This window comes from Schistocerca piceifrons, chromosome 2 (genome assembly GCF_021461385.2).
Source record: "Schistocerca piceifrons isolate TAMUIC-IGC-003096 chromosome 2, iqSchPice1.1, whole genome shotgun sequence".
NCBI classification, from domain to species: domain Eukaryota; kingdom Metazoa; phylum Arthropoda; class Insecta; order Orthoptera; family Acrididae; genus Schistocerca; species Schistocerca piceifrons.
The window spans coordinates 777,121,293-777,147,578 of record NC_060139.1 but is presented as its reverse complement, the minus strand read 5'-3'; the positions used below and the strand labels follow the sequence as shown (position 1 = coordinate 777,147,578).

The 26,286-nt window shown below is 38.9% G+C and overlaps 1 protein-coding gene across 1 annotated transcript in view; it reads left to right on the top strand.

Annotated features, from left to right (window-relative positions):
- Nucleotides 1-25,906, top strand: part of LOC124776941 (piwi-like protein Ago3) — a 219,971-nt gene extending 194,065 nt beyond the window's left edge. The window contains exons 17-18 of the mRNA XM_047252163.1: nt 1,383-1,523; nt 22,422-25,906. Coding sequence (XP_047108119.1) covers nt 1,383-1,523; nt 22,422-22,508 — 228 coding nt within the window. The 3' untranslated portion in view covers nt 22,509-25,906. The remainder of the gene's footprint in view (nt 1-1,382; nt 1,524-22,421) is intronic.
- The last annotated feature ends 380 nt before the right edge of the window (nt 25,907-26,286 follow it).

Below are 26,286 nucleotides of genomic sequence, written 5' to 3'. Positions count from 1 at the left end.
GTGATTGTTTTGTTGTTAATGAAGCATATGAATTTTTTTTTACAATATATACTTCTTCCACATAAATTCTGTTTCACAAAGGTTGTTTATCACAGTTTTTGTTAAATTAAATCAAAGACTTTCTCAGAGTCTCTGAATGTCAAAGTGTTAATTCATGCTTGGTACTTCATTCTATAATTTTGCTCACAACTAGTAAATAGTCAATTGAGCTACACCTACCTCTAAAACCAATTTGTTCATATCCTTCATAAAAACAAATGCTTTTTATTATTACGGTTTTAATGGATTACGGTTTTAATGGATAGCTTGTACATTACAGAGAGAATACTGATGAGCCAGTACTTTTTCTTCGTTTGTCTCGAAGTGGAACATATTACACATTGTTCCAAATGTGGGAACTGTTTTTAGTAGAGATGCTGAAAATAATTTTGTTAGTTTCTCTTTGCATTACTTTGCTACCAGCCTTAACTATTCTTATTGAAAAACTTTCTTGCATACCTTTCTGTTCATTCAATGAATGGTGTTACAGTCCACATCTGACATTACTTTGGGATTGTAATTATTTTCATTAGTAACTGAGTGTGTTTGTGATTTACTTATTGAACCATAACAATATTTTTAGAAATAGTCCATTGATTTTACAATTTTTATTCTGTTACTAGTTAGTGTTCTGTCTGTGATCTTGACTGATGGAATGTGACAGTTGCACAACGAAAGTTTATTTTTATTACGTATACTTGCTGCTATTTAGTTTTTTCTTCTATCAGATTTTTGTTGTCTCTTCTCCACATCTTCTCAGAGACTTTTTAAATAGTTTTGGTAGTTCAGCACATTTTGTCAAACTACTCTTAATGTTTAAGCTTTATGTGTATCCAGGACTCAACACTGAAATGGAAAGTAGGGGGAAACAAGTAAATAAAGTATGTTTGTAATACTTAAGCTGGACTTACTAATTTGTGATTAAGTAAATCAGCTGGTGCTGCTCCTTATTTCCTTAAGAAAGGCTGTACTAATAGCTCTGCAAATTAACTGTTGAATGTATAAAACCTTAGCCTGCTGCATATAAGACTAATGGTTTTGAATGTGCTGGGCTTTATCATTCAAAGTTTGGTCCAGGATTAAAGTAAATACCTGCAATACCACCCATTTTGCACACTGTTGGCAAGTATTGCAACTTTCCTCTACATTCCCCAGTTGCTCCTCATTGTTTGGGGGGAGGGGAGAGAAGGAGTAATTTACAAAGAAAACATTAAATTATTCCATTTTTTCTAATAATTTTATATTTGTTAGTGATCAGAAGTATTTATTTCTTAGCAGTGTACTTATTTTAAATTTTCTGTTGTTCTATGCTGTTATTTACAATTATTAACAATTGTTAACAGGGAACAGTTTCACCAACACATTACGTTGTCATCTATGACACAAGCAGCATGCAGGCTGACCACGTCCAGCGTATGACCTACAAGATGTGCCACCTATATTATAACTGGCCTGGCACTGTACGAGTACCAGCCCCTTGTCAAGTATGGTTAATTGTAATTTCCATAATTTTATTTCTTCTTAGTGGGCATCACTATAAAGGTGACCTTTTCACCACTTAGTGTGTAATATTACTTACTGGTTACGTGATGTGACCTTTGTAGCTGATATCACTAGCTAAACAACACTGCATACTTGTCCTTGGGTTCGAAGTCAATGTGCTTGTCTGTCATTTTTCATTCGCTATATGTAAAAACATATTAACCTGACTATCATTCACCCCTCTTACACACACACACACATACACACACACACACACACACACACACACACACACACACACACACACGTACGCGCGCCACAAGAGCTCGTGACTTACTGTCAGAACAGTGGCACTGCCTTTGAGTCGTGAGAAGCAATGACGAATGCCACACATGCAGTGGAATGAGTTTGTTTCACTGCACCCACCACCGACCGACTTTTGAAGAGGGATATTGTAAATAGACCTTTGAAGAAGTCAGTGCAAACCTTAAACTAACAACCAGAACATGCAAAAATGTTAATTAGTTGTCTGCTGAAAATTTAATTCAATGATAAATTGAAATCTGATTGGTAGTTTACAATAACAGAATTGAGCATACCCATCTACAGCTCCTCATCATATTCTTATTAAACTAGTACATAAGCAAATCCCTGAAGTACAGAAACAGTTGCGTACATGTACAGTTAAATATTAGAATGGAAAGATTACATTAACATCATTGGTTTGTGGAATCTCCATTTCCATAGCAGTCCATCTCCATCATTTCAGCACAGGAGTCTCTCGACTCTTACAGGTCTGCGTGGCACTTGATGGCTATCCCATATTCACACTTAACAAGCACCTTTAAGTTCTTGGCTTCCATCTGTCATCTTACCACTCATGAATTCATGTGCAACAGAAAATTAAGTGCCACCAGGCATTAGAGATTGAACCTCACTCAGGTTCCCCTAGCACAAACTGCACCTTGCAGTCTTGCCTTCATCAAAAATTCACTTATCAAGTACATAAAATGTGGTAATATTTTCACGAATTCAGTTCTCTCAAATGCAAAGCAACATAAATCACTGTAAAACCTTTTTTCCATCCCAAGCTTAGTAATGATTCTCACAATTGGCTCAAAATAAATGTTATTATTATTATTATTATTATTATTATTATTATATCATCTAAAAACAAAGATGATGTGACTTAACAAACGAAAGCGCTGGCAGGTTGATAGACACACAAACAAACAAATACACACAAAATTCAAGCTTTTGCAACCAACGGTTGCTTCATCAGGAAAGAGGGAAGGAGAGGGAAAGACGAAAGGATGTGGGTTTTAAGGGAGAGGATAAGGAGTCATTCCAATCCCGGGAGCGGAAAGACTTACCTTAGGGGGAAAAAGGGACAGGTATACACTCGCGCGCGCACACACACACACACACACACACACACACACACACACACACACACACACACACACACACACATCCATCCGCACATACACAGACACAAGCAGACATTTGTAAAGGCAAAGAGTTTGGGCAGAGATGTCATTCGAGGCGGAAGTACAGAGGCAAAGATGTTGCTGAATGACAGGTGAGGTATGAGCGGCGGCAACTTGAAATTAGCGGAGGTTGAGGCCTGGCGGGTAACGAGAAGAAAGGATATACTGAAGGGCAAGTTCCCATCTCCGGAGTTCTGACAGGTTGGTGTTAGTGGGAAGTATCCAGATAACCCGGACGGTGTAACACTGTGCCAAGATGTGCTGGCCGTGCACCAAGGCATGTTTAGCCACAGGGTGATCCTCATTACCAACAAACACTGTCTGCCTGTGTCCATTCATGCGAATGGACAGTTTGTTGCTGGTCATTCCCACATAGAAAGCTTCACAGTGTAGGCAGGTCAGTTGGTAAATCACGTGGGTGCTTTCACACATGGCTCTGCCTTTGATCGTGCACACCTTCCGGGTTACAGGACTGGAGTAGGTGGTGGTGGGAGGGTGCATGGGACAGGTTTTACACCGGGGGCGGTTACAGGGGTAGGAGCCAGAGGGTAGGGAAGGTGGTTTGGGGATTTCATAGGGATGAACTAAGAGGTTACGAAGGTTAGGTGGACGGCGGAAAGACACTCTTGGTGGAGTGGGGAGGATTTCATGAAGGATGGATCTCATTCAGGGCAGGATTTGAGGAAGTCGTATCCCTGCTGGAGAGCCACATTCAGAGTCTGATCCAGTCCCGGAAAGTATCCTGTCACAAGTGGGGCACTTTTGTGGTTCTTCTGTGGGAGGTTCTGGGTGATGAGGAAGTGGCTCTGGTAATTTGCTTCTGTACCATGTCGGGAGGGTAGTTGCGGGATGCGAAAGCTGTTTTCAGGTTGTTGGTGTAATGGTTCAGGGATTCCGGACTGGAGCAGATTCGTTTGCCACGAAGACCTAGGCTGTAGGGAAGGGACCGTTTGATGTAGAATGGATGGCAGCTGTCATAATGAAGGTACTGTTGCTTGTTGGTGGGTTTGATGTGGACGGACGTGTGAAGCTGGCCATTGGACAGATGGAGGTCAACGTCAAGGAAAGTGGCATGGGATTTGGAGTAGGACCAGGTGAATCTGTTGGAACCAAAGGAGTTGAGGTTTGGAGAGGAAATTCTGGAGTTCTTCACTGTGAGTCCAGATCATGAAGATGTCATCAATAAATCTGTACCAAACTTTGGGTTGTCAGGCCTGGGTAACCAAGAAGGCTTCCTCTAAGCAACCCATAAATAGGTTGGCGTACGAGGGGGCCATCCTGGTACCCATGGCTGTTCCCTTTAATTGTTGGTATGTCCGGCCTTTGAAAGTGAAGAAGTTGTGGGTCAGGATGAAGCTGGCTAAGGTAATGAGGAAAGGGGTTTTAGGTAGGGTGGCGGGTGATCGGCATGAAAGGAAGTGCTCCATCGCAGCAAGGCCCTGGACGTGCAGAATATTTGTGTGTAAGGAAGTGGCATCAATGCTTACAAGGATGGTTTCTGGGGGTAACAAATTGTGTAAGGATTCCAGACGTTCGAGAAAGTGGTTGGTGTCTTTGATGAAGGATGGGAGACTGCATGTAATGGGTTGAAGGTGGTGATCTACGTAGGCAGAGATACGTTATGTGGGGGCTTGGTAACCAGCTACAATGGGGCGGCTGGGATGATTGGGTTTGTGAATATTAGGAAGAAGGTAGAAGATAGGGGTGCGGGGTGCCGGTGGGGTCAGGAGGTTGATGGAGTCAGGTGAAAGGTTTTGCAGGAGGCCTAAGGTTCTGAGGATTCCTTCAAGCTCCGCCTGGATATCAGGAATGGGATTACCTTGGCAAACTTTGTATGCAGTGCTGTCTGAAAGCTGACGCAGTCCCTCAACCACATACTCCTGACGATCAAGTACCACGGTCGTGGAACCCTTGTCCGCCGGAAGAATGACGATGGATCGGTCAGCCTTCAGATCACGGATAGCCTGGGCTTCAGCAGTGGTGATGTTGGGAGTAGGATTAAGGTTTTTTTAAGGAGGATTGAGAGGCAAGGCTGGAAGTCATAAATTCCTGGAAGGTTTGGAGAGGGTGATTTTGAGGAAGAGAAGGTGGGTCCCGCTGTGACGGAGGACGGAACTGTTATTATTATTATTATTATTATTATTATTATTATTATTATAGATATTGCATTATCCACTTGATATGAACTTCTCTCTTAAGTACAAAGTCATGACAAATAAAATATGTGAATACAGAGTAATCCACATATTTGTATATATTCTATACACGGTGTGTTCCAATTCTGTTAGTCCTGCTTGTGAGAAATTCCAAACTACAATGCTTTCTTGTGGTAAGTTGTCTAGCATTGCTGCAGCAGGCATTCTGGCCGCGACTGTAGCAGTACCTGCTGGACACTCATCGGAAAAAGCTGGTAGAGCAGTGACCCACATAAAGTTTTTTGAGTCCTCCATCATTTGTGGTCAAGAATTCATCGCATTCCACCTGAATACCGAGAAGTAGGGTCCTTGTTGCTCCTCCACACCACCACCCCAGCCCCCAAAGTGAAGATCATGCACAAGTGTTTGGCCAGAAGATGGATCACAGTCCTGGATCATCTGCTATATTCACTGGATTTGCTCCCAGCTGACTTCTGCTACTTCCTCAACTCAAAATGAAGTTGGCAATGAGACAAAACCGTTATAACACACTTACGGACATCCAAGAAAATTGTACTGCAGTACTAAATGCAATTCCAAAAAAGAATACAGTGACTGTTTCAAAACACTTTCAAATAATTTTCAATTGTTTATTGATTCAGGGGGAGATTATTTTGAATAAGTACGGTGATTCAGTGAATATCATCGTCCATGTTTCACTTCCATACATGGCTACACTCCATACAAATACTTTCAGAAACGACTTCCTTACATTTAAATCTATACACGATGTTAACAAATTTCTCTTCTTCAGAAACGCTTTCCTTGCCATTGCCAGTCTACATTTTATATCCTCTCTACTTCGACCATTGTCAGTTATTTTGCTCCCCAAATAGCAAAACTCCTTTACTACTTTAAGTGTCTCATTTCCTAATCTAATTCCCTCAGCATCACCCGACTTAATTCGACTACATTCCATTATCCTCGTTTTGCTTTTGTTGATGTTCATCTTACACCCTCCTTTCAAGACACTGTCCATTCCGTTCAGCTGCTCTTCCAAGTCCTTTGCTGTCTCTGACAGAATTACAGTCATCGTTGAACCTCAGTTTTTATTTCTTCTCCATGGATTTTAATACCTACTCCGAACTTTTCTTTTGTTTCCTTTATTGCTTGCTCAATATACAGATTGAATAACATCGGGGATAGGCTACAACCCTGTCTCACCTCCCAACCACTGCTTCCCTTTCATATCCCTCGACTCTTATTACTGCCATCTGCTTTCTATACAAATTGTAAATAGCCTTTCGCTCCCTGTATGGAAAAATTGGTAGAAGCCGGCCTCGGGGAAGATCAGTTTGGATTCCGTAGAAATGTTGGAACACGTGAGGCAATACTGACCCTACGACTTATCTTAGAAGAAAGATTAAGGAAAGGCAAACCTACGTTTCTGACATTTGTAGACTTACAGAAAGCATTTGACGATGTTGATTGGAATACTCTCAATTACACTTATTTATTCATAAAAAAGAAAATTTATCTAGACTATGACTCTCAATAGAAACTTCTGTAGATCCCACAAACTTCTCCTCCTCCAGTACAAGTTCAGCCTTCAATAACATATTCATACTTGCTTGTGTTGAATATAGTATACCATAATTCCAAATACTTTTGCATCACCTACTTCCAATCCAACTTACCACATTTCCTTTCTGTTTGACTTTAGCAAATAATTCTTATTCTCAGCACTGTCTTGCTTTGATAAGTATTATTGTTTTTACTAGCTCTCTCAATTTCCATAGATAATTTTCCCTCATTACCATTGCAGTAGATCCTTTAATTCTCTCTTTCTGTTATTATATGTATAACAAAATCCATTATTTTTTCCTTAAATAGGCATTCTTTTTTAAATGGGGGTTTTGCCTAGGTACGTGGAAGGAGTGACCCGAAATCATAATTCAAGCATATTTAGGTGATGTAAGAGCTATTTAATCACAAACTTACCAATAATCTGCTACAAATTTAAGTACAGCATGCACATATACACACTCTTTGCAAAACATGTTCTTTAGTTTTTTTAAAAAAAATCAGCAAGAATTACTTATTTCCTCTTTCCAGTGTACTGTAATGACAGAAGTTGTTGCTCTGGTTGATTGATGTTTGTTATAATTTACTCCTCTTCATTAAACGATGAAAATTAGTTCCTGACATATCCAGCTCTTGTACAGCAGCTGCGAAACTTGGTGCAGCAGCCTCTGCCTCTTCCTTTTCTTCTTCCTCTTCCTCGGCTTCTTCATGATCTTTGCCATCACCATATCATACCTCACAGTGTTTCTTCACTAAAATTTCACACATCTCATTCACATTCATCTCGGGTGTCGTAGTTAAAACTTCGTCATCACAAGAAATAAAGTCCTGGAATGTCACATTTTCAGGAACATCTGTGATTCTACTTCATTCTTCATGGGGAACCGTGTCGTATTTATCAGCATCTGATGTACCACAGCCACCAGCCTTTGCAAAACAATTTAACACAAGTCTGTTATGTTACACAATCCCATGCAGCAACAAACATATGCATGGCCTGTAAAATGTTCACTTCCTTCCTCTCAAGGTATATAATTGATTTCTGGATGACTGCCATCCTGTATTTTGCTGTAATAGAGTGTATCACATCCAGGTTCAAATGCTGCAGATGACTTGTGCAGTTCGGCATTTAACAATGCTTCCTTGGTTTTGAGAATGCCATACAATGAAGATGGCGCGAAATAGTACTTTTTTGCCATGTTTGTCTTCAACATCGTGGATGATTGTCAGCTTTTGCTCAATCGTGGAATTCCTACTTTTGCATGCCAAAGCTCCACAAAAGTATAAAACTCATAAAGTCGACAACAACAAAGACAACACTTCACCGCTTCCATTTTGTTTGACTGTGACACCTGATCACATTACCAGAATCACATGGTGGCATGACAAAATTTGCTTTCCTACTTGTTAACCTCTGTCGCTGGTTATGGCTACAATGGAATTCGATCTAGATACGTGTTGACTGAAAGACTCAATTACCTTATACTGCCATCACATGACACATAGTGTGACCAGTGTAAAACTGAAATAATTCAGAAACTCACTCGGTCATGTCAGGAATTGCGTAAAAGCTGGATTTTAATGTTATGAATGTTTCATGTTTATTCCTTAAAAGCGGACTTTTTCTTAAAGCATGATTTGTTAAAAGCAGGCTTTCCTTAAAAGCTGGTTTGTTAATTTGAGGTCAAAATAGAGTACTCTTCTCCTCATCCTAACAACCGATAGAAAAGTAGTTAACAACAGGCCAAGAGGAATAAAGCCATGCCCAGCTTGAGGTTCAGTGTATGCTACACGCTTTCTCACCAAGAATATGAGTGCTCTGAAGGATGAATGCCTTCAGCCCCCTTTTTACCATTTATAACTAATGCCCAAACAAAAATAGCTCTCTGTTAATCTTGATAACCGTTACCCAAAAACAAAGCTTCCTTAACTAATGAAACCAATACCATTTTACTTTAGAATCTCACCAAGTGAATGCATACTAACAATCCGTAACTGTTTGTAATTAAATTTACACCTACATTCATCCAGTTAGTACTATCTTTAAATGCATTCAGCAAAGATTGTAGTAAGATGTCTACATAAGTAAAAATAGAAAGAATTACCTCAATCAGACCCTTATTTTTCTCTGTAAGCCAACAATATTCCTTATTCACAGCTGTTTCCTCTATCTTGAATACATCAACCAGTAAGTACTATCATGTAGCACAATGCCAATTTCAAATGGTCAGTGATACACATGCCACAATTTCTTCATTTCAAAGTCAGTTTACTTGAACCTATTCTTTTATCTTTACAAGTACCAAGCCTCCAGTTATGAATATATTTGATTTTGCACTGGTGCCAATTAAAGCTTTTATTTAACTGTCAATCTTCCTACAACACATAGATGACAGTACCGCATGCACAAATTTTTTCTTCCATTACTCTCTCCTCCTCACAAGTTTTTGCTCTGGCAACTATCCCTTATCTTATCATCATCAAATATAAATGCTTGTATTTTGTTTCTTGAATCCACCTCATCAACAGTTTTCACTGTGTCATTTTCCTCAACAGATTCCGCCTCAGTACTTGAATAAAAATCCCTTAAAATCTCCTCCACATAACCCTTACTAGTCCAGAAGTCAAAAAGTTCAATGCCATTACTTGATTTAGTTGCAACTGCCTCCCTAGTCTTCACATCGTGCTCAAATCTCCTTTCATATTTTATCTGCATGCTCTCTTCTGCAAGTTTGTGTATGTTGTCTATCTCTTTAATCTGTGAATGAGTACCATCTGTTTCCATAATAGGCTGCTCACCACTCTGCTGAACCACTACTTCGTGCTCCATTACCCAAACACTCATGGGTTTCTTTTATTTTCCTCTTTGTCTCCACTCACATTGAGCATTCCAAAGATTCCTGATAAAACAGACCTAAAACTATAATTTTGTTCATGATTTGCAAATGGTCCACATTGTACTATAACTTCTGACGCAAAGCCAGCCCCCCCCCCCCCCTCTGCCCCCCCCCCTCCTCTCTCTCTCTCTCTCTCTCTCTCTCTCTCTCTCTCTCTCTCTCTCTCTCTCTCTCTCTCTCTCTCTCTCTCTCTCTCTCTGTCTGCTGACCGGTTTGATGCTTGAGACAACCACCATGAATTCCTTTACTCTTCACCTCAGAGTAGCATGTGCACCATACGTCCTCAATTAATTGTTGGATCTATTCCAAACTCTTATCTTCCCCTACAGAACTTTTTTACTCTCAACAGCTTGTACCTTGGAATTGTTTCCCTGATATTGTCACATGTCCTATCATCCTGTCCCTTCTTCTTGTCAATGTTTTCCATATGTTCCTTTATCTGCCAGTTCTGTGGTGAACCTCCTCATTTCTTATCTTACCAGTTCACATAATGTTCAACAATCTTCTGTAACATCGCATCTCAAATGCTTTGATTCTCTTTTGTTCCTGTTTCCCCACTGTACACGTTTCATACTATGCTGTGCTCCAAGTCTACTCTCTCAGAAGTTTCGTTCTCTAGTTAAGGTCTATGTTTGATACCAGTAGATTTCCCTTAGCTAGGAATGCCGCCTTTGCCTGTGCTAGTCCGCTTTTTATGGTGCCCTTGCTTCATCCATCATGGATTATTTTATTTCCAAGGTGGTAGAATTCCCCAGATTTGTTTACTTTTTCACTATTCTCATGTCTGCTACTTCCTATTACTTTTTTCTTTCTTCAGTTTGCTCTAAGACCATATTCCATACTCAGTAGACCATTCCATTCAGCAGATCCTGTTTAATTGTTCTTCACTTTCATTGAAGATAGCAATCTCATCAACAAATCTTATCATTGGTATCCTTTCACCCTGGATTTCAATCCCACTTTTGAACCATTCCTTTATTGCTGTTGTAGGGGTGAAAACTGCATCCCTGACTTGTCTGTTGTTCCCTTTTGATTATTGTGTATATTATAAATTACCTGTCTTTATACCTTAACCTTATTTTTCTCAGAATTTTGAACACTGCCCATCATTTTACATTGTTGAAAGCTTTTTCAAAGTAGAAAAATTCAATGTGTCCTGATTTTTCTTCGGTCTTGCTTCCATTATCAAGTGCATGTCAGAACTGCCTATCTGGTGCCCTTATCTTTCCTAAAGCCACACTGATTGTCATGTAACAGATCCTCAATTCTCTATTCCATTCATATGTTTATTATTCTGGTCAGCAGCTTGGATCCATGATCTGTTACGCCGATCATCTGATAGTTGTCACACCGATCTACCCTTGCTGTCATTGGAACTGTAAGGATGACATTTTTCCGAAAGTCTGATGGTATGTTGCCAGTGTCATACATTATAAACACCGATGTGATTAGTAGTTTCGTTGCTACTTCGCCCAGTGATTTCAGAAATTACAGTTGGGTGTTATCTATCCCTTGTGCCTTATTTTAACTCTTTCAAATTCTGATTCTAATACTGGATCCCATACGTTTTACACACTGACTCTTAATTTCTCCTTCTATCATGTCATCAGACAATTCCGCCCCCTGATAGAGGCTTTCAGGGTACTCATTCCACTTATCTGCTCTCTCATCTGCATTTAATAGTGGAATTCCCATTACACTCTCTGTATGCTGAGCCAGTCCTTCCTAAGATCATATGTATAATTTTTTGCCCTGCAGCCATTTCACCTGACTTTCCTGCACTTTCTATTTATTTGATTCCTGAGACATTTGTGAAGCTGTTATTCCCCTTGATCAGCTGAAGCAATTCTTCTACTACTCAATGTTTCTTCACATTTACTTTCCTTGTATCTGTGCTTCTGTGCAATCTCTTTGTAGAGATGACCACTCCTCTTCAACTGAAATGCCTGCTCTGTGTCCCAAATCACAGTATCCATATTCTTAGTGAACTTCAAAAGCATCTTGTCTTCTTTAGTACTTCAGGTATCCCACTTTCTTCCACATCGATTACTCTGGACAGTTTTCTAAAACTCCTGTCTACTTTTCATCATTACTGATTTTTGATCTGAATATATGTCTGTACCTGGATATGCCTTACAGTCCAATATCTGATATCAAAATTTGTGTCTCACTATGATGTAAACCAGCTGGAATCTTCCTGTATCTCCAGGTTTTTTCCAAGTATGATTTTCATCTTCCTTTACATACCGAATTACTATACATGAGATTGTTGTTGGCGTTGGTTTGCTCTTGGTTGTGTTGAGAACAACCCTATTATTGAACTGTTCACAGAAACTCATTCGCTGCCGTACATTCCTGTTCAACCTTCTCCTGTTATATCATTTTCTGCTGCTGTTGATATTACCCTATGTTCTTCTGACCAGAAATCTTTACCTTGTTTCCATTTCACTTCATTGACGACCCCCCGCCCACTGTATTGAGACTGAGGCTTTGCATTTCCCTTTTCAGATTTCCTATACTCCCTTCACTTTCAGACTTCCAACATTCTTCTCTTCTACTGGTAGGTTGTTATCCATAGGTTATTTCATGTTTTTCTCATGGTTCTCCTCCTTGGCAGTCTCCTCCCAGAGATCTAGATGGGGACTAATCAAGAGTCTTTTGCCATCATGACACCTATCAATTGCAGGCCACATGCCCTATGGATACACATTGTGTGTTTTAGATGCAGTAATTGCCATTGTTCTGCATCCTCATGCTGTCAGTCATTGCTAATTTTTTTGCCTTTTAGAAGCAATTACACATCCCAAGGGCAAAGGAGTGCCCTGAACCTGTGTCCACTCCTCCACCGTTTGTATACCTGTTTTTAAAACTGTCTTGTTCCTCTATCATAATTTGCCACAGTCTAAACTGGTACTGAAGCTTCATTCAGTTTCCCTATTCTTGTTTGTGGTAGTGATTGTCCGCTATCAGGTGGTACTACCTCCTCTTCGACCCCCTTCACTACAAACCAAGCCACTGTGAGCACATTCATTTACACTATTGGTTGTCAGTGCCTCTTGCCAATTTACTGCTACTTTCGACATGTGACCCTCACTTTAAAAACCCTCTTTGCTTCCATAGTGACATTAGAAACAAACACTGGCAAATCACTACAACTCCCTGAACCATAGGCAGCTCATTTCCTGTTTTGCTCATTTCCATAGACTTTTCCATCGTCTATGCCAGCTGCTGTCAGTAGCTGTCTGGCCCAGGTGACTATATCAAGATGGCAGCTGCCCCTCTGCACACGTTCTGAGAGCTTTTCCTTGATGTGCTTCTTTATCCGACAAACCTGTGTGACGCGCTTCTGGTCAGCTGACTGAATGTCAGGCATGTGTCTTGTACTATTTCAGATGCCATCAGCTGCATTCAGAGTGAAGTTGTCCATTTTTTGAGTGATGTAATCACACTTGGAAAATTTCATTGCGGCTGTTTTTTCTGCAGTTAGCCAATATACTGCATTTCACTAGCATCTTTTAGTTGTTTCTTAGTGCTCATTGTCCTCTACCAAAAGGTTAAGAGATGCCAACTTAGTACAAGAGGTAAATAATTCAATTTTTTGCACTTCCTGAGGTCTTTATATGACTCTCCTTACTTGATGTGTTCTGTTCAATGCTACAGTTGGGTATCTCTCAGGATTTACTGTTGGGAAAAAATATGTATTTCAACAACCAGGATGTATTTCTTTCCTACAAATGGATATCTTGAGTTCTTGAGTTGTGGCTTAATACGAACTGCTAGTGATTAGATAACTATAATGCTAGAAGTCGATATCTTGACATGTCATGTTAGATATTTCTGTAGCCTGTAAGTTAATAATATTGTCCACATTGTAAACAATGTTTGGTGAGTGTAGTTTCCCCCATTATTTATGCATTTGTCCAGTTTATGTTGTAAAGCATGAACCTCTTTCATAATTGCCAAATATACTGAGCTGGATTTCATTTCACTATGACCAATAACCATAAATTTCAAATCAATCATTTTTACATTAGGTAGTTCCAAACAATGGTGAAGCACATTGCAACAACAAATTTGTTTGATTCTGTCCTCCACAGTGATTGCTAAGGTGTACCATTGTAGGGAGAGGTCTGAAATATTCATACAAATGGCTTGCTATCTTACAGCGTCCTCGTTTCCCCCCTCAATTTCTGCCACATCAAACAATGTGGTTGTTTTGGTTTTAGGTCATACAGTATGAAAAGAAGATTTGGATAGTTACTTATAAAACAAGTTGTTGTTGGTAGGATCATTTGGTGCCAACAAAACATGCTGGAGATTGAATTTGCAACTTACAGAAGTCCCATCTGAGTTTGGTTCTCGCTCCATGTCTTGGTTCTTTTCCTCTCCAACCCTGTCTTTTACTGATGAGCATTATAATTAAGTGCAAGTTCATCTGTATTGTCCCAGAAGTGTTGTAGGACATACATAGAAGACCTGGTCTTTTTCAGGAAGATGAAAACAGAACTTCCTGTATGTAACTATCAGATTTAGCTGCTTCAGGATTGTTTCATGTGGCCAAAAATAGAGGAAAAACGAGGAAACTGTAAGATAGCAAACCATTCATATGAATACTTCAAATCTGTTCTTGCAACAGTAAATCACATTTCCTAATTTAGCGAACACTTTGGAGGACAGAAATTAAAAAAATTTATTGTTGCAATGTGCTTGATCATTGTCTTGGAAATATCTAACATTAGTTTAAAATTCATAGTTGCTGGTATAGTGAAATTGAATGTGATTCATTGCGTTTGGCAATCGCTACAGAAGAAAAAAATAATCAGAAAAGCAAACTATCCTGCTGACTAGATAGTCAGCAGTGCAAGAAGAAAGGGTGACAAACCGTATGTTGTTCACGAAATAACCCATGAGAAGATTAGCAGCTGGAAGGATCATCTAAGTCACCGCATGACTATTAGGAATGATGATCTGAATGGGAAGCCAGTCAGATGGCAGAGGATTTGCTGGCTAAACTTACAAAACACCATCCATTTGTTACACAATTTAAAGAATACTTGGACGAGAAGCTTAGAGGTCTGAACTATAACAAGAAAAATCAATAAAATCTCATTGTCTGACATCATATATTTGTATGTGTCCATCATGTCTATAATAAATGAAAAGGACAACTATTTGATGTCCCTGTCCATGTCGGTGTTTCCTGCACTAGAATTGGAATATTGGCTATTTTACAAAAACTTGCCTTGTCAAAAATATCCAGAAGCATATGGCTCATCACCTGAAGATGCAGTGAACGACTTCTGACAATAATTGCTTTGAAATTTTGTGGTATTTGTGGAGGTGAGAAAGTGAATGACCAATAGTGTTCTTCAAAAGATTTGACATTATTGTGTATGGTTAAAACAACTCTTGCATATCTCAACATTAATATGTATTTCATATAAAAACAAAGATGAGGTGACTTACCGAACGAAAGCGCTGGCAGGTCGATAGACACACAAACAAACACAAACATACACACATATCCTTGTAACCGCCCCCGATGCAAAACCTGTCCCATGCACCCTCCCACCACCACCTAGTCCAGTCCTGTAACCCGGAAGGTGTACATGATCAAAGGCAGAGCCACGTGTGAAAGCACCCACGTGATTTACCAACTGACCTGCCTACACTGTGATGCATTCTATGTGGGAATGACCAGCAACAAACTGTCCATTCGCATGAATGGACACAGGCAGACAGTGTTTGTTGGTAATGAGGATCACCCTGTGGCTAAACATGCCTTGGTGCACAGCCAGCACATCTTGGCACAGTGTTACACCGTCCGGGTTATCTGGATACTTCCCACCAACACCAACCTATCCGGAGATGGGAACTTGCCCTTCAGTATATCCTCTCTTCTTGTCATCCGCCAGGCCTCAATCTCCGCTAATTTCAAGTTGCCGCCACTCATACCTTACCTGTCTTTCAACAACTTCTTTGCCTCTACACTTCTGCCTCGACTGACATCTCTGCCCAAACTCTTTGTCTTTAAATATGTCTGCTTGTGTCTGTATGAGTGGATGGATATGTGCGTGTGTGCGAGTGTATACCGTCCTTTTTTCCCCCTAAGGTAAGTCTTTCCGCTCCCGGGATTGGAATGACTCCTTACCCTCTCCCTTAAAACCCACTTTCTTTCGTCTTCCCCTCTCCTTCCCTCTTTCCTGATGAGGCAACAGTTTGTTGCGAAAGCCTGAATTTTGTGTGTATGTTTGTCTTTGTTTGTGTGTCTATCGACCTGCCAGCGCTTTCGTTCGGTAAGTCACCTCATCTTTGTTTTTATATATAATTTTTCCCACGTGGAATGTGTCCTTCTATTATATTAATATGTATTTCTTTGTAAATAAATATTTTTATAATCATTAGCAGTTAGTTTATTTTGCAAATCATAAGTGGGTAACGTACCATCTGGACCAGTGCAACAAGTAGATATCTCATTTTTTAATTAATCAAACAATGGAAAATCCAGGATGGAATGTAACAATACCAGAGAAGGAAAGTTGCTACTAACTATATAGTGGAGTTAATGAGTCGCGATAGGCACAGCAAAAACATTCACACAATTATAGCTTTCGGCCATTAAGGCCTTTGTCAGCAGTAGACACACACACACACACACACACACACACACACACACACACACACACACACTCACTCACTCATGCAAATGCAACTTGCACACACGTCTGCAGTATCAGAGAACTGAAACCATTTAAAAATAAATCAATAACCAAATAAATTTTGAAAGGAGGATGAGAAAAAAACTGACATTACTGACTTTTCTGAGCTAAATAAGCACTTAATATTGAAATTTTTTCAAACACTTTGTGAACAGTGAAGCTTCAAAATCCTGAGAGATTGAGAGATTTTCAAGTGTGTTTCTTTTAGTGACAGCTATTGAACTTAGCCAATCAGGCTGTTGCTCTTGCAAATTCAAGCGGCCTACCATATAAAATAGTGTAAGTTGTTCTCCTAGCATAGATAGAAGTGTATGAGACTACTCCGCCTTTAGCTCAGATTCGGTTCTCACTATTGTCCCATGTTGAACTTTGTATTCCTCTCTCTTTAGATTTTAGGAAACCAAACGAAGAACGTGTTTGGTGACACCGTCTCTGGTGGGCCTTTTGAATTTGCTTGCACAATGGCCTGATTAGCTAACTTGTATGCTAATTGACATGCAACATAAAGAATTCATCTCCCCCTCCCCCACCCTCACCCCCTCCCTCTCCCTCTCCCTCTCCCCCTCCCTCCAAACTCGGCCAGACCTCAGACCTTACCACAACACACGTCTGTGTGGCTCAAGAGCTAATGACACACTGCCAGAGCTGTATTGCTACCTCAAAGTGAGATGCAGTGCCATGTATGAAATGTGCTACCAATATGTTTCAACCTCTTTAGTTGCATAATCAAAAAGTGGAAAGTCCATGTTGGAATATCAACAATTTTTTGAAAAGGATTGGTTGCTAATCACTGTAAAGATGATACATGTAGTGGCAGACAGGCACAACGAAAAAACTGTCACATATGAGCTTTTGAACAAAGCCTTCTTCAGAAAACAAAACACCACACATTCATGCAAGCAAGCACACCTCAAGTGCACACAAGACTGCTATCTCTAGCCCTGCCAGAGACACGTGTGTGTGTGTGTGTGTGTGTGTGTGTGTGTGGTGGGGGCCTTTGCTTAAGAATGGTTTTGCAAAAAGTTCAAGTGGTAACAGTCTTCGTTGTGCCTGTGTGCAACTCAGCGTGTAATTTTTATGGTGAGTAGCATAATATTCTTTCGTAACATAAATGGTTTCAGTTTAAAAAGTCATTGTGGCGAAATAGAGGTGAACTGAAGACAGCAACAAATTCGTGCTGTGCTACTGTATGTGATGGTTTAATTGCTTAAAATAGAAATGCTTCTGTTTGCGATGGTTTGATAGTCAGGTAGGTCAGTCGTATTCCACCTTTTTTTCTCCCTGGGTCATAGAGACAGTTTTCCATTCCAGCCAGTACCCCAAGATCCCGGGCTTTGCCCTAGAGTAATCTTTAATTAAAGTTATACATAACTATATACAAAATAAATTGTAAAATTTATAACTTACCAAATACAAAAAGGAGGATTATCGTATAAATGTATGAAATAAGTACAGGAACTGTATTACAGTTTCTCCCTCCCTCCCTCCCTCACACACAGTTCATGGCTGAATATTTGTTAATGGAAGTATCAATGGTGATTCTGGATTCAAGCATTTTTTTTGTTTTGGTTTTATTGTTGTCAGTGCAGAGGAACACTGCCCACAAAAATGAGTAGAGGGCAATGGAAGAAGGTGTGTAATGGCATTGTGTGCTTAACACCAGAAATTACAAATTGATATGATTCTGATTTTTATTTTCAGTGAACTGGCATTTTCAAAAGCCTTTATTCTAATTTTATGGGAAGATCAGAGGAATTGATGGCTTTCATGTAAAATGGATTTGTAATTAGTTTGTGTATGTTATGCCCCCCCCCCCCCCCCCCCCCCCCCCCCAATGAACCATGGACCTTGTCGTTGGTGGGGAGGCTTGCGTGCCTCAGCGATGCAGATAGCCGTTCCGTAGGTGCAACCACAATGGAGGGGTATCTGTTGATCTGTTGAGAGGCCAGACAAACGAGGGGCAGCAGCCTTTTGAGTAGTTGCAGAGGCAACAGTCTGGCCTTGTAACACTAACCAAAACGGCCTTGCTGTGCTGGTACTACGAACGGCTGAAAGCAAGGGGAAACTACAGCTGTAATTTTTCCCGAGGGCATGCAGCTTTACTGTATGGTTAAATGATGATGGAGTCCTCTTGGGTAAAATATTCCGGAGGTAAAATAGTCCCCCATTCAGATCTCCAGGCGGGGACTATTCAAGAGGATGTCGTTGTCAGGAGAAAGAAAACTGGCGTTCTACAGATCGGAGCATGGAATGTCAGATCCATTAATGGGGCAGGTAGGCTAGAAAATTTAAAACGGGAAATGGATAGGTTAAAGTTAGATATAGTGGGAATTAGTGAAGTTCGGTGGCAGGAGGAATAAGACTTTTGGTCAGGTGAATACAGGGTTATAAATACAAAATCAAATAGGGGTTATGCAGGAGTAGGTTTAATAATGAATAAAAAAAATAGTGCGGGTAAGCTACTACAAACAGCATAGTGAACGCATTATTGTGGCCAAGATAGACACGAAGCCCATGCCTACTACAGTAGTATAAGTTTATATACCAACTACCTCTGCAGATGATGAAATTGATGAAATGTATGATGAGATAAAAGAAATTATTCGGGTAGTGAAGGGAGACGAAAATTTGATAGTCATGGGTGACTGGAATTTGGCAGTAGGAAGGGAGAGAAGGAAACGTAGTAGATGAATATGGATTGGGGGTAAGAAATGAAAGAGGAAGCCACCTGGTAGAATTTTGCACAGAGCACAACTTAATCAAAGCTAACACTTGGTTCAAAAATCATAAAAGAAGGTTGTATACATGGAAGAAGCCCGGAAATAGTGACAGGTTTCAAATAGATTATATAATGGTAAGACAGAGATTTAGGAACCAGGTTTTAAATTGTAAGACATTTCCAGGAGTAGATGTGGACTCTGACCACAATCTATTGGTTATGAACTGTAGATTAAAACTGAAGAAACTGCAGAAAGGTGGGAATTTAAGATGATGGGACCTGGATAAACTGAAAGAACCTGAGGTTGTAGAGTTTCAGGGAGACCATAAGGGAACAATTGACAGGAATGGAGGAAAGAAATACAGTAGAAGAAGAATGGGTAGCTTTGAGGGATGAAGTAGTGAAGGCAGCAGAGGATCAAGTAGGTAAGAAGACGAGGGCTAGTAGAAATCCTTGGGTAACAGAAGAAATATTGAATCTAATTGATGAAAGGAGAAAATATAAAAAAGCAGTAAATGAAGCAGGCAAAAAGGAATACAAACGTCTCAAAAATGAGATCGACAGGAAGTGCAAACTGGCTAAGCAGGGATGGCTAGAGGACAAATTTAAGGCTGTAGAGGCTTATCTCACTAGGGGTAAGATAGGTACTGCCTACAGGAAAATTAAAGAGACCTTTGGAGAAAAGAGAACCACTTGTATGAATATCAAGAGCTCAGATGGAAACTCAGTTCTAAGCAAAGAAAGGAAAGCAGAAAGGTGGAAGGATTATATAGAGGGTCTATACAAGGGCGATGTACTTGAGGAAAATATTGTGGAAATGGAAGAGGATGTAGATGGAAATGAAGTGGAAGATATGATACTGTGTGAAAAGTTTGACAGAGCACTGAAAGACCTGAGTCGAAACGAGGCCCAGGGAGTAGACAACATTCCATCAGAACTACTGACGGCCTTGGGAGAGCCATTCCTGACAAAACTCTACCATCTGGTGAGCAAGAAGTTTGAGACAGGCGAAATTCCCTCAGACTTCAAGAAGAATATAATAATTCCAATCCTAAAGAAAGCAGGTGTTGACAGATGTGAAAATTACTGAACTATCAGTTTAATAAGTCACAGCTGCAAAATACTAACGCGTATTCTTTACAGACGAATGGAAACACTGGTAGAAGCCGACCTCGGGGAAGATCAGTTTGGATTCCGTAGAAATATTGGAACGCGTGAGGCAGTACTGACTCTACGACTTATCTGAGAAGAAAGATTAAGGAAAGGAAAACCTACGTTTCTAGCATTTGTAGACTTGGAGAAAGCTTTTGATAATGTTGACTGGAATACTCTCTTTCAAATTCTAAAGGTGACAGGGGTAAAATACAGGGATCGAAAGGCTATTTACAATTTTTACGGAAAGCAGATGGCAGTTTGAGTCGAGGGGTATGAAAGGTAAACAGTGGTTGGGAAGGGAGTGAGACAGGGTTGTAGCCTATCCCCGATGTTATTCAAACTGTATATTGAGCAACCAGTAAAGGAAACAAAAGAAAAATTCGGAGTAGGTATTAAAATCCACGGAGAAGAAATAAAAACTTTGAGGTTTGCCGATGACATTGTAATTCTGTCAGAGACAGCAAAGGACTTGGAGAAGCAGTTGAACGGAATGGGTAGTGTCTTGAAAGGAGGATATAAGATGAACATCAACAAAAGCAAAATGAGGATAATGGAATGTATGTAGTCGAATTAAGTTGGGTGATTCTGAGGCAATTAGATTAGGAAATGAGACACTTAAAGTAGTGAGTTAGTTTTGCTATTTGGGGAGCAAAGTAACTGATAATGGTCGAAGTAGAGGGGATATAAAATGTAGACTGGCAATGGCAAGGAAAGCTTTTCTGAAGAAGAGAAATTTGTTAATATCGAGTATAGATTTATGTTCAGGAAGTTGTTTCTGAAAGTATTTACATGGAGTGTAGCCATGTATGGAAGTGAAACGTGGACAATAAACAGTTTGGACAAGAGGAGAATAGTAGCTTTCGAAATGTGGTGCTACAGAAGAATGCTGAAGATCAGATGGATAGATCACATGACTAATGAGGAGGTATTGAATAGAACAGGGGAGAAGAGGAGTTTGTGGCACAACTTGACAAAAAGAAGAGACCGGTTGGTAGGACATGTTCTGAGGCATCAAGGGATCACAAATTTAGCATTGGAGGGCAGCGTGGAAGGTAAAGATCGTAGAGGGAGACCAAGAGATGAATACACCAAGCAGATTCAGAAGGATGTAGGTTGCAGTAGGTACTGGGAGATGAAGAAACTTGCACAGGATAGAGTAGCATGGAGAGCTGCATCAAACCAGTCTCAGGACTGAAGACCACAACAACAACAACAACAACACCACCACCATTAGTTTTGCTGCAAAACTTATCTGCAGCTTTGTAGTTGCCCATTTTGTAAAATAATTCCCTTGGCACTCATCTCATTTTGAGTCGACTGCGCTGAATTGCCCTTTTTTATTGTGTTGGTGTACACCTTCTGACATATTTTCTAGATACTATTCATATCATTCGACTGATTTTTCTAGGTTATTTTCCATCTGTGACGGAATTACAATCTTATTGACAAACTGTAAACTGTTTATTTCTTCCCCCGAGCTTTAATTCCCTCGCGAAATTTCTCCTTGGTTTTCTTTACTGTTTGTGCAGGGTACAGATTAAATAACATGGAGTTAGTCTCTCCAACCCTGTCTCATTCACTTTTCAGCTACTGACTCCCTTTCACGTCCTTAAACTGTTATACTGGCAGTCTCGTTTTTGCACAAGTTGCCGAGAAATTTTGCTTATTGTATTTTATCTGTGGTAACTTCAAAATTCTGAATAATGCATTCCAGTCATCACCGTTATAGGCTTTAAGAAATCAACAAATGATTTGAAGAAAAGTCATTGGTTTGCGTCATGTTCCACCAGTCTTTCTTGCCGATTTTGTGTTGGAGATTAATGTAAAAATATGCTTGTCAGTATGAATTTGAGTCTGATGGTAATGATGATCTCGAACAACTCCATACACTCTCTTTATTTCTAACTGATAAAACTGCTGCATCCCTCTACCACTGTATTCATTGAACAGTTATCCACATTAAATATAGCTTTAACATATTACATTACCCTGTTTCATTCACATGTTGGTTTCATGGTTTGTTTTATGCCTGTGTAATTTGAGTAAGTAGAAGTGTTTTATTTGTATTTCTTTTATTGTATTTTCATTAAGATCCTTCTTCTTACTAACATTTTCTTGTTATGTTGCATTATACATGAAACTTTGAAATTTATTTATTCTGTTGAAAGTGACTGATGATTTTTTTTCTCTTTTTACTACAGTATGCACACAAGCTTGCCCATCTTGTAGGACAGAATATCAGAAAGGAGCCGTCTGACAAATTGTCAGACAGGCTGTTCTTTCTGTAGAATGTGGCAATCTGTTCTGGAACCACTTTAAATAAAGTGCTCTCAGGAAAAGCAAACAACACAGCACAGTGTGGTGTTACTGTTGTGAATCATGTGGAAGTATTTTTTTCTGTAGAGATATTATGATCCAGTGAAAAACTGAATATGTTGTGTGTTAATTTTAGAAAATAGATTTGTAGGGAAGTGATAGTCATACAGCTACTGTGTCCATCAGAAAATTGTGTAATATTGTGTAAAGACATACTTTATTCTATCTGACCGTGTATTTGAAAATATTAATGCATGTGAGTATGGGCAATTCCATACTGGTAACGTTTAAGTTTTGCTTCTTTTGCATTGATCAGTATTGCTGATTTTCAGTATATTCTCAACAAAATTGTTTCAGCTATCCCACAACATACTCCATTCAGGTTAAGCAGAATGCTCTGCTCCCCGTACCCTTTCATATATATTATTAATACCTCTGTGAATTGTGTTAATTCTTTGTCATAACACTTATGTAACAATTTGTATGAATAGCAGCCTTGATTTAAGGCTCTCTGTCATTATATTATAGAATTGCTGCTGTATGATTGACGTTTCTGCAACAGTACTTGCAGAAAATAATGTGACAGAAATATCCAATGTACGACGTACTGAACATGACTTGCAAGGTGCAGATTGCTTAAACTATGTTTTAGTTTTTGTACAGCTGGAACACTTGTTCTGGTTCTTTGCAGTATTTGTGAAAACGAGGTCATGTTTAACATTCCACTGTGTAATTATTACATTTTATTGCTTCAGTGAAGATAACTTGTGTGACTCCAAGCTACATAACTCGGTTGTTGATTTGAAACTTGTCATATTGCTGTTCTGGGCAAGAATAGAAATTTGAAATTGTTGCAGTCATGATTTTATGTGTTTTCATTATTTTAGCCCATGTGCTTCAAATATTTAGGTTGTTAAAACTTTTAGTACATATTTAACATAACTTGTACAGTTCTTTGCCTTTATTTTATCTGTAATGGACATTGAGAATCAGTCATTATTTAATGCCAATAGTGCTGAGTTAAGACAGTTGTCAGCACCATGAAATATAGTTCCTATAGTATTATTTCACTTATTAATGTATCATCTCCATTTTCCTAGGAACAGTTCCTGGAACCCACCTCAATTACAATTTATTGTACATAGTAATAAAAATTAAAAAAGAACTTGTTAAATATATACCCATTTAGTGGTGAATGGAGACACATTCCATTTCTTGCTTAAGAGTGCAATTTTATTTGACAGGGTAATTTCTACTTAATATCATAAATTTGGAAGTTAACAGAGACCAGCTGTGTTGTCCACAAATCATAACTTCAATTGCATTATGGTATGTGTGCAAAGAACTGTAAATATAAATCGTAATGACTGCTCAAGTTGTGTGCCTTTCAGATAATGGGAATCTTATTTTTAAACAAAGAATAATTTTGTCGTAAAATCTTTAAACTACATTGAAATACAGTCACTTTATCATATTAAAAATTACACCTATTGTTGATTGACATATTCTTTATTGATTGTCAAGCACAGAGAGCAGTTCACTTTGACAAATTTACTATCAGATTTTTGATCACTTGTCATAATCTGATCATACCAAAGTTATAATCCGAAAGCTCAGGACTTAACCGGGAACTATTGTATTACTACCCAAATTCCAGATTAGGCATCCTTACCTCTTTCCAGCCCATCACTACAGTCTTCCAGCTTGTTTTACTTTTCTTCTCTACTTATGAGCTAACTTTTGTGAACATTGATGGTCTTTTCTCAAAGTATATTGATGCAGTTGTTTCTTTAAATTTCATCACCAGCAAACTTTTCAGTTGTTGAACTGCTAATTTCTGTTGGATTCATGTCTTGCATGTCCCTAAAGCCCCAAAGATATATCATTTCAGCCACCTGGATTTTACTTCATCCTTAGTTTTTCGTAACCAACATTCACTGTTTTGTTTAGGTGTATGACCAGCTTATAAATTTTCAGTTGCATATCTTTTCATTATAATCATTTCATAGTTCTTCCAAACCTGCAGTGTTCAAAATTTATCTAGTTTATTTTTATTATTCTATATGTATTTGCTATTGCATTACATTCAAGTTGTTTAATCTCCATTACTTACTCTGATAACCTAAACCACCCATGTTTTATTGTAATACCTGTTCCATAGAATTGAGTTTTGAGTAACACAAGAATGCAGACAGTACACACAATAACAATGATCCTGCAGGCAAACAGTTCTAAAATACACATTATACTGTTTTGGATTTGTGTTATAATCTTGCTTGGATGACATTTTTCCAAAAGGCAGTTTTCAGTACATTGTATCGCAGTCCAGTCTTGGAATTGCGCTTATTCACAAATGGTTGTGCATTTGTGCAAATTTCCTAGATTAAATCTGGATGCATTTTAAACTACTTAATAATAACAGTCAACCAAACAAATAAAATTGCATTCTGCAGTTAATGGTATGTACAGCCATCATGATTACTGTGCAGAGTAGGAATGTACAAACTGGAGTCTTCAGGGCATTCTAAAATGACCAGATCACAGCCCAAAACAGTCATCTGTATTTCCCTTACAAATGTGCACAAATAAAAGCGTGTACTAATAAAAGTGAACCTTGTAAATAAGTTACCATGCGGTAATGAATTGTGTTATTTTTCTGATCTAATGTACATACATTACACAAGATCACTGTAAATGAACATGCTGTACAGTGGGCATGATTATGTACGTACTTTATTCTTGTATTAATATTCCATAGTCCTTGGTATGACGTAAGCTATCTTTACTAGCGTTTTCATTATTGAACATTGTACATCACGATATTCCTATTTCTCAACACTGTGCCATATGCAGTCTGTAACAGTAGTTACCTCTCATAACCTCATCTGAAGATCAGATACCAAAGTTTTAAAAATTGAAGTTGATATAAGATGACTTCTGATCGGGTAGTACTAGTGTTGAGTTGCAGATGCTCTATGCATGGGTTTACAAGCACAAAGGGAAAGGATGGTCCTTCCTGCCCTCCCCCCCCCCCCCCCTGTGTGTGTGTGTGTGTGTGTGTGTGTGTGTGTGTGTGTGTGTGTGTGTGTGTGTGTTTGCAATTGTTCTGATTTGTCCACTATGTGTGATCCTAGTGCACTTTGAGAGATGAGTTATTTACATTTCTTCAAACTGTAATGAAGAGTGATGATGATCTAAACTGCTAGATTATTTTTTGTGTTTGACTAAAGTTACATATTCAGGAGCATCTATCTATTTGTATTAAATGTTTAAAAGAAGAAAAATTAGGTTTCTTATTAATGAATAGTGTGTTGTCTGGCTAAGAGAATAAATGTTAAAGACATTTCTCATTTATTTTCAAAGACTTTGAGTATTTGTTATGAGAATATTTTTATATTGCTGTTTGTTTTGTACAGGTTAATAAATTTTTGTACTTTTATACAAAACATTTGTTTTAATTAACACTTTGAAGCGAATGACACTTGGCGCTTAAATTAGCATGTTTATTTAACTGTATTATGGTTTTCAGGATTTTTTGTACACATTCGCTAACACCATGAGTGTAAGTTTGTGAGTGTCATGCAAGGATGGTTAGGGTTTCTATGTACATCACAGGTTTTAAATTTTCCAGGGTGTAAACAACTGATAGCAAAATTTGAATTCAGAAAGTTATTTAAATGCTTACTTTGAAGTATTAGATAAAAGCTTTAGCTAAATATTGTAAGGGGGAGAGCAGGTCAAGTAGCTACT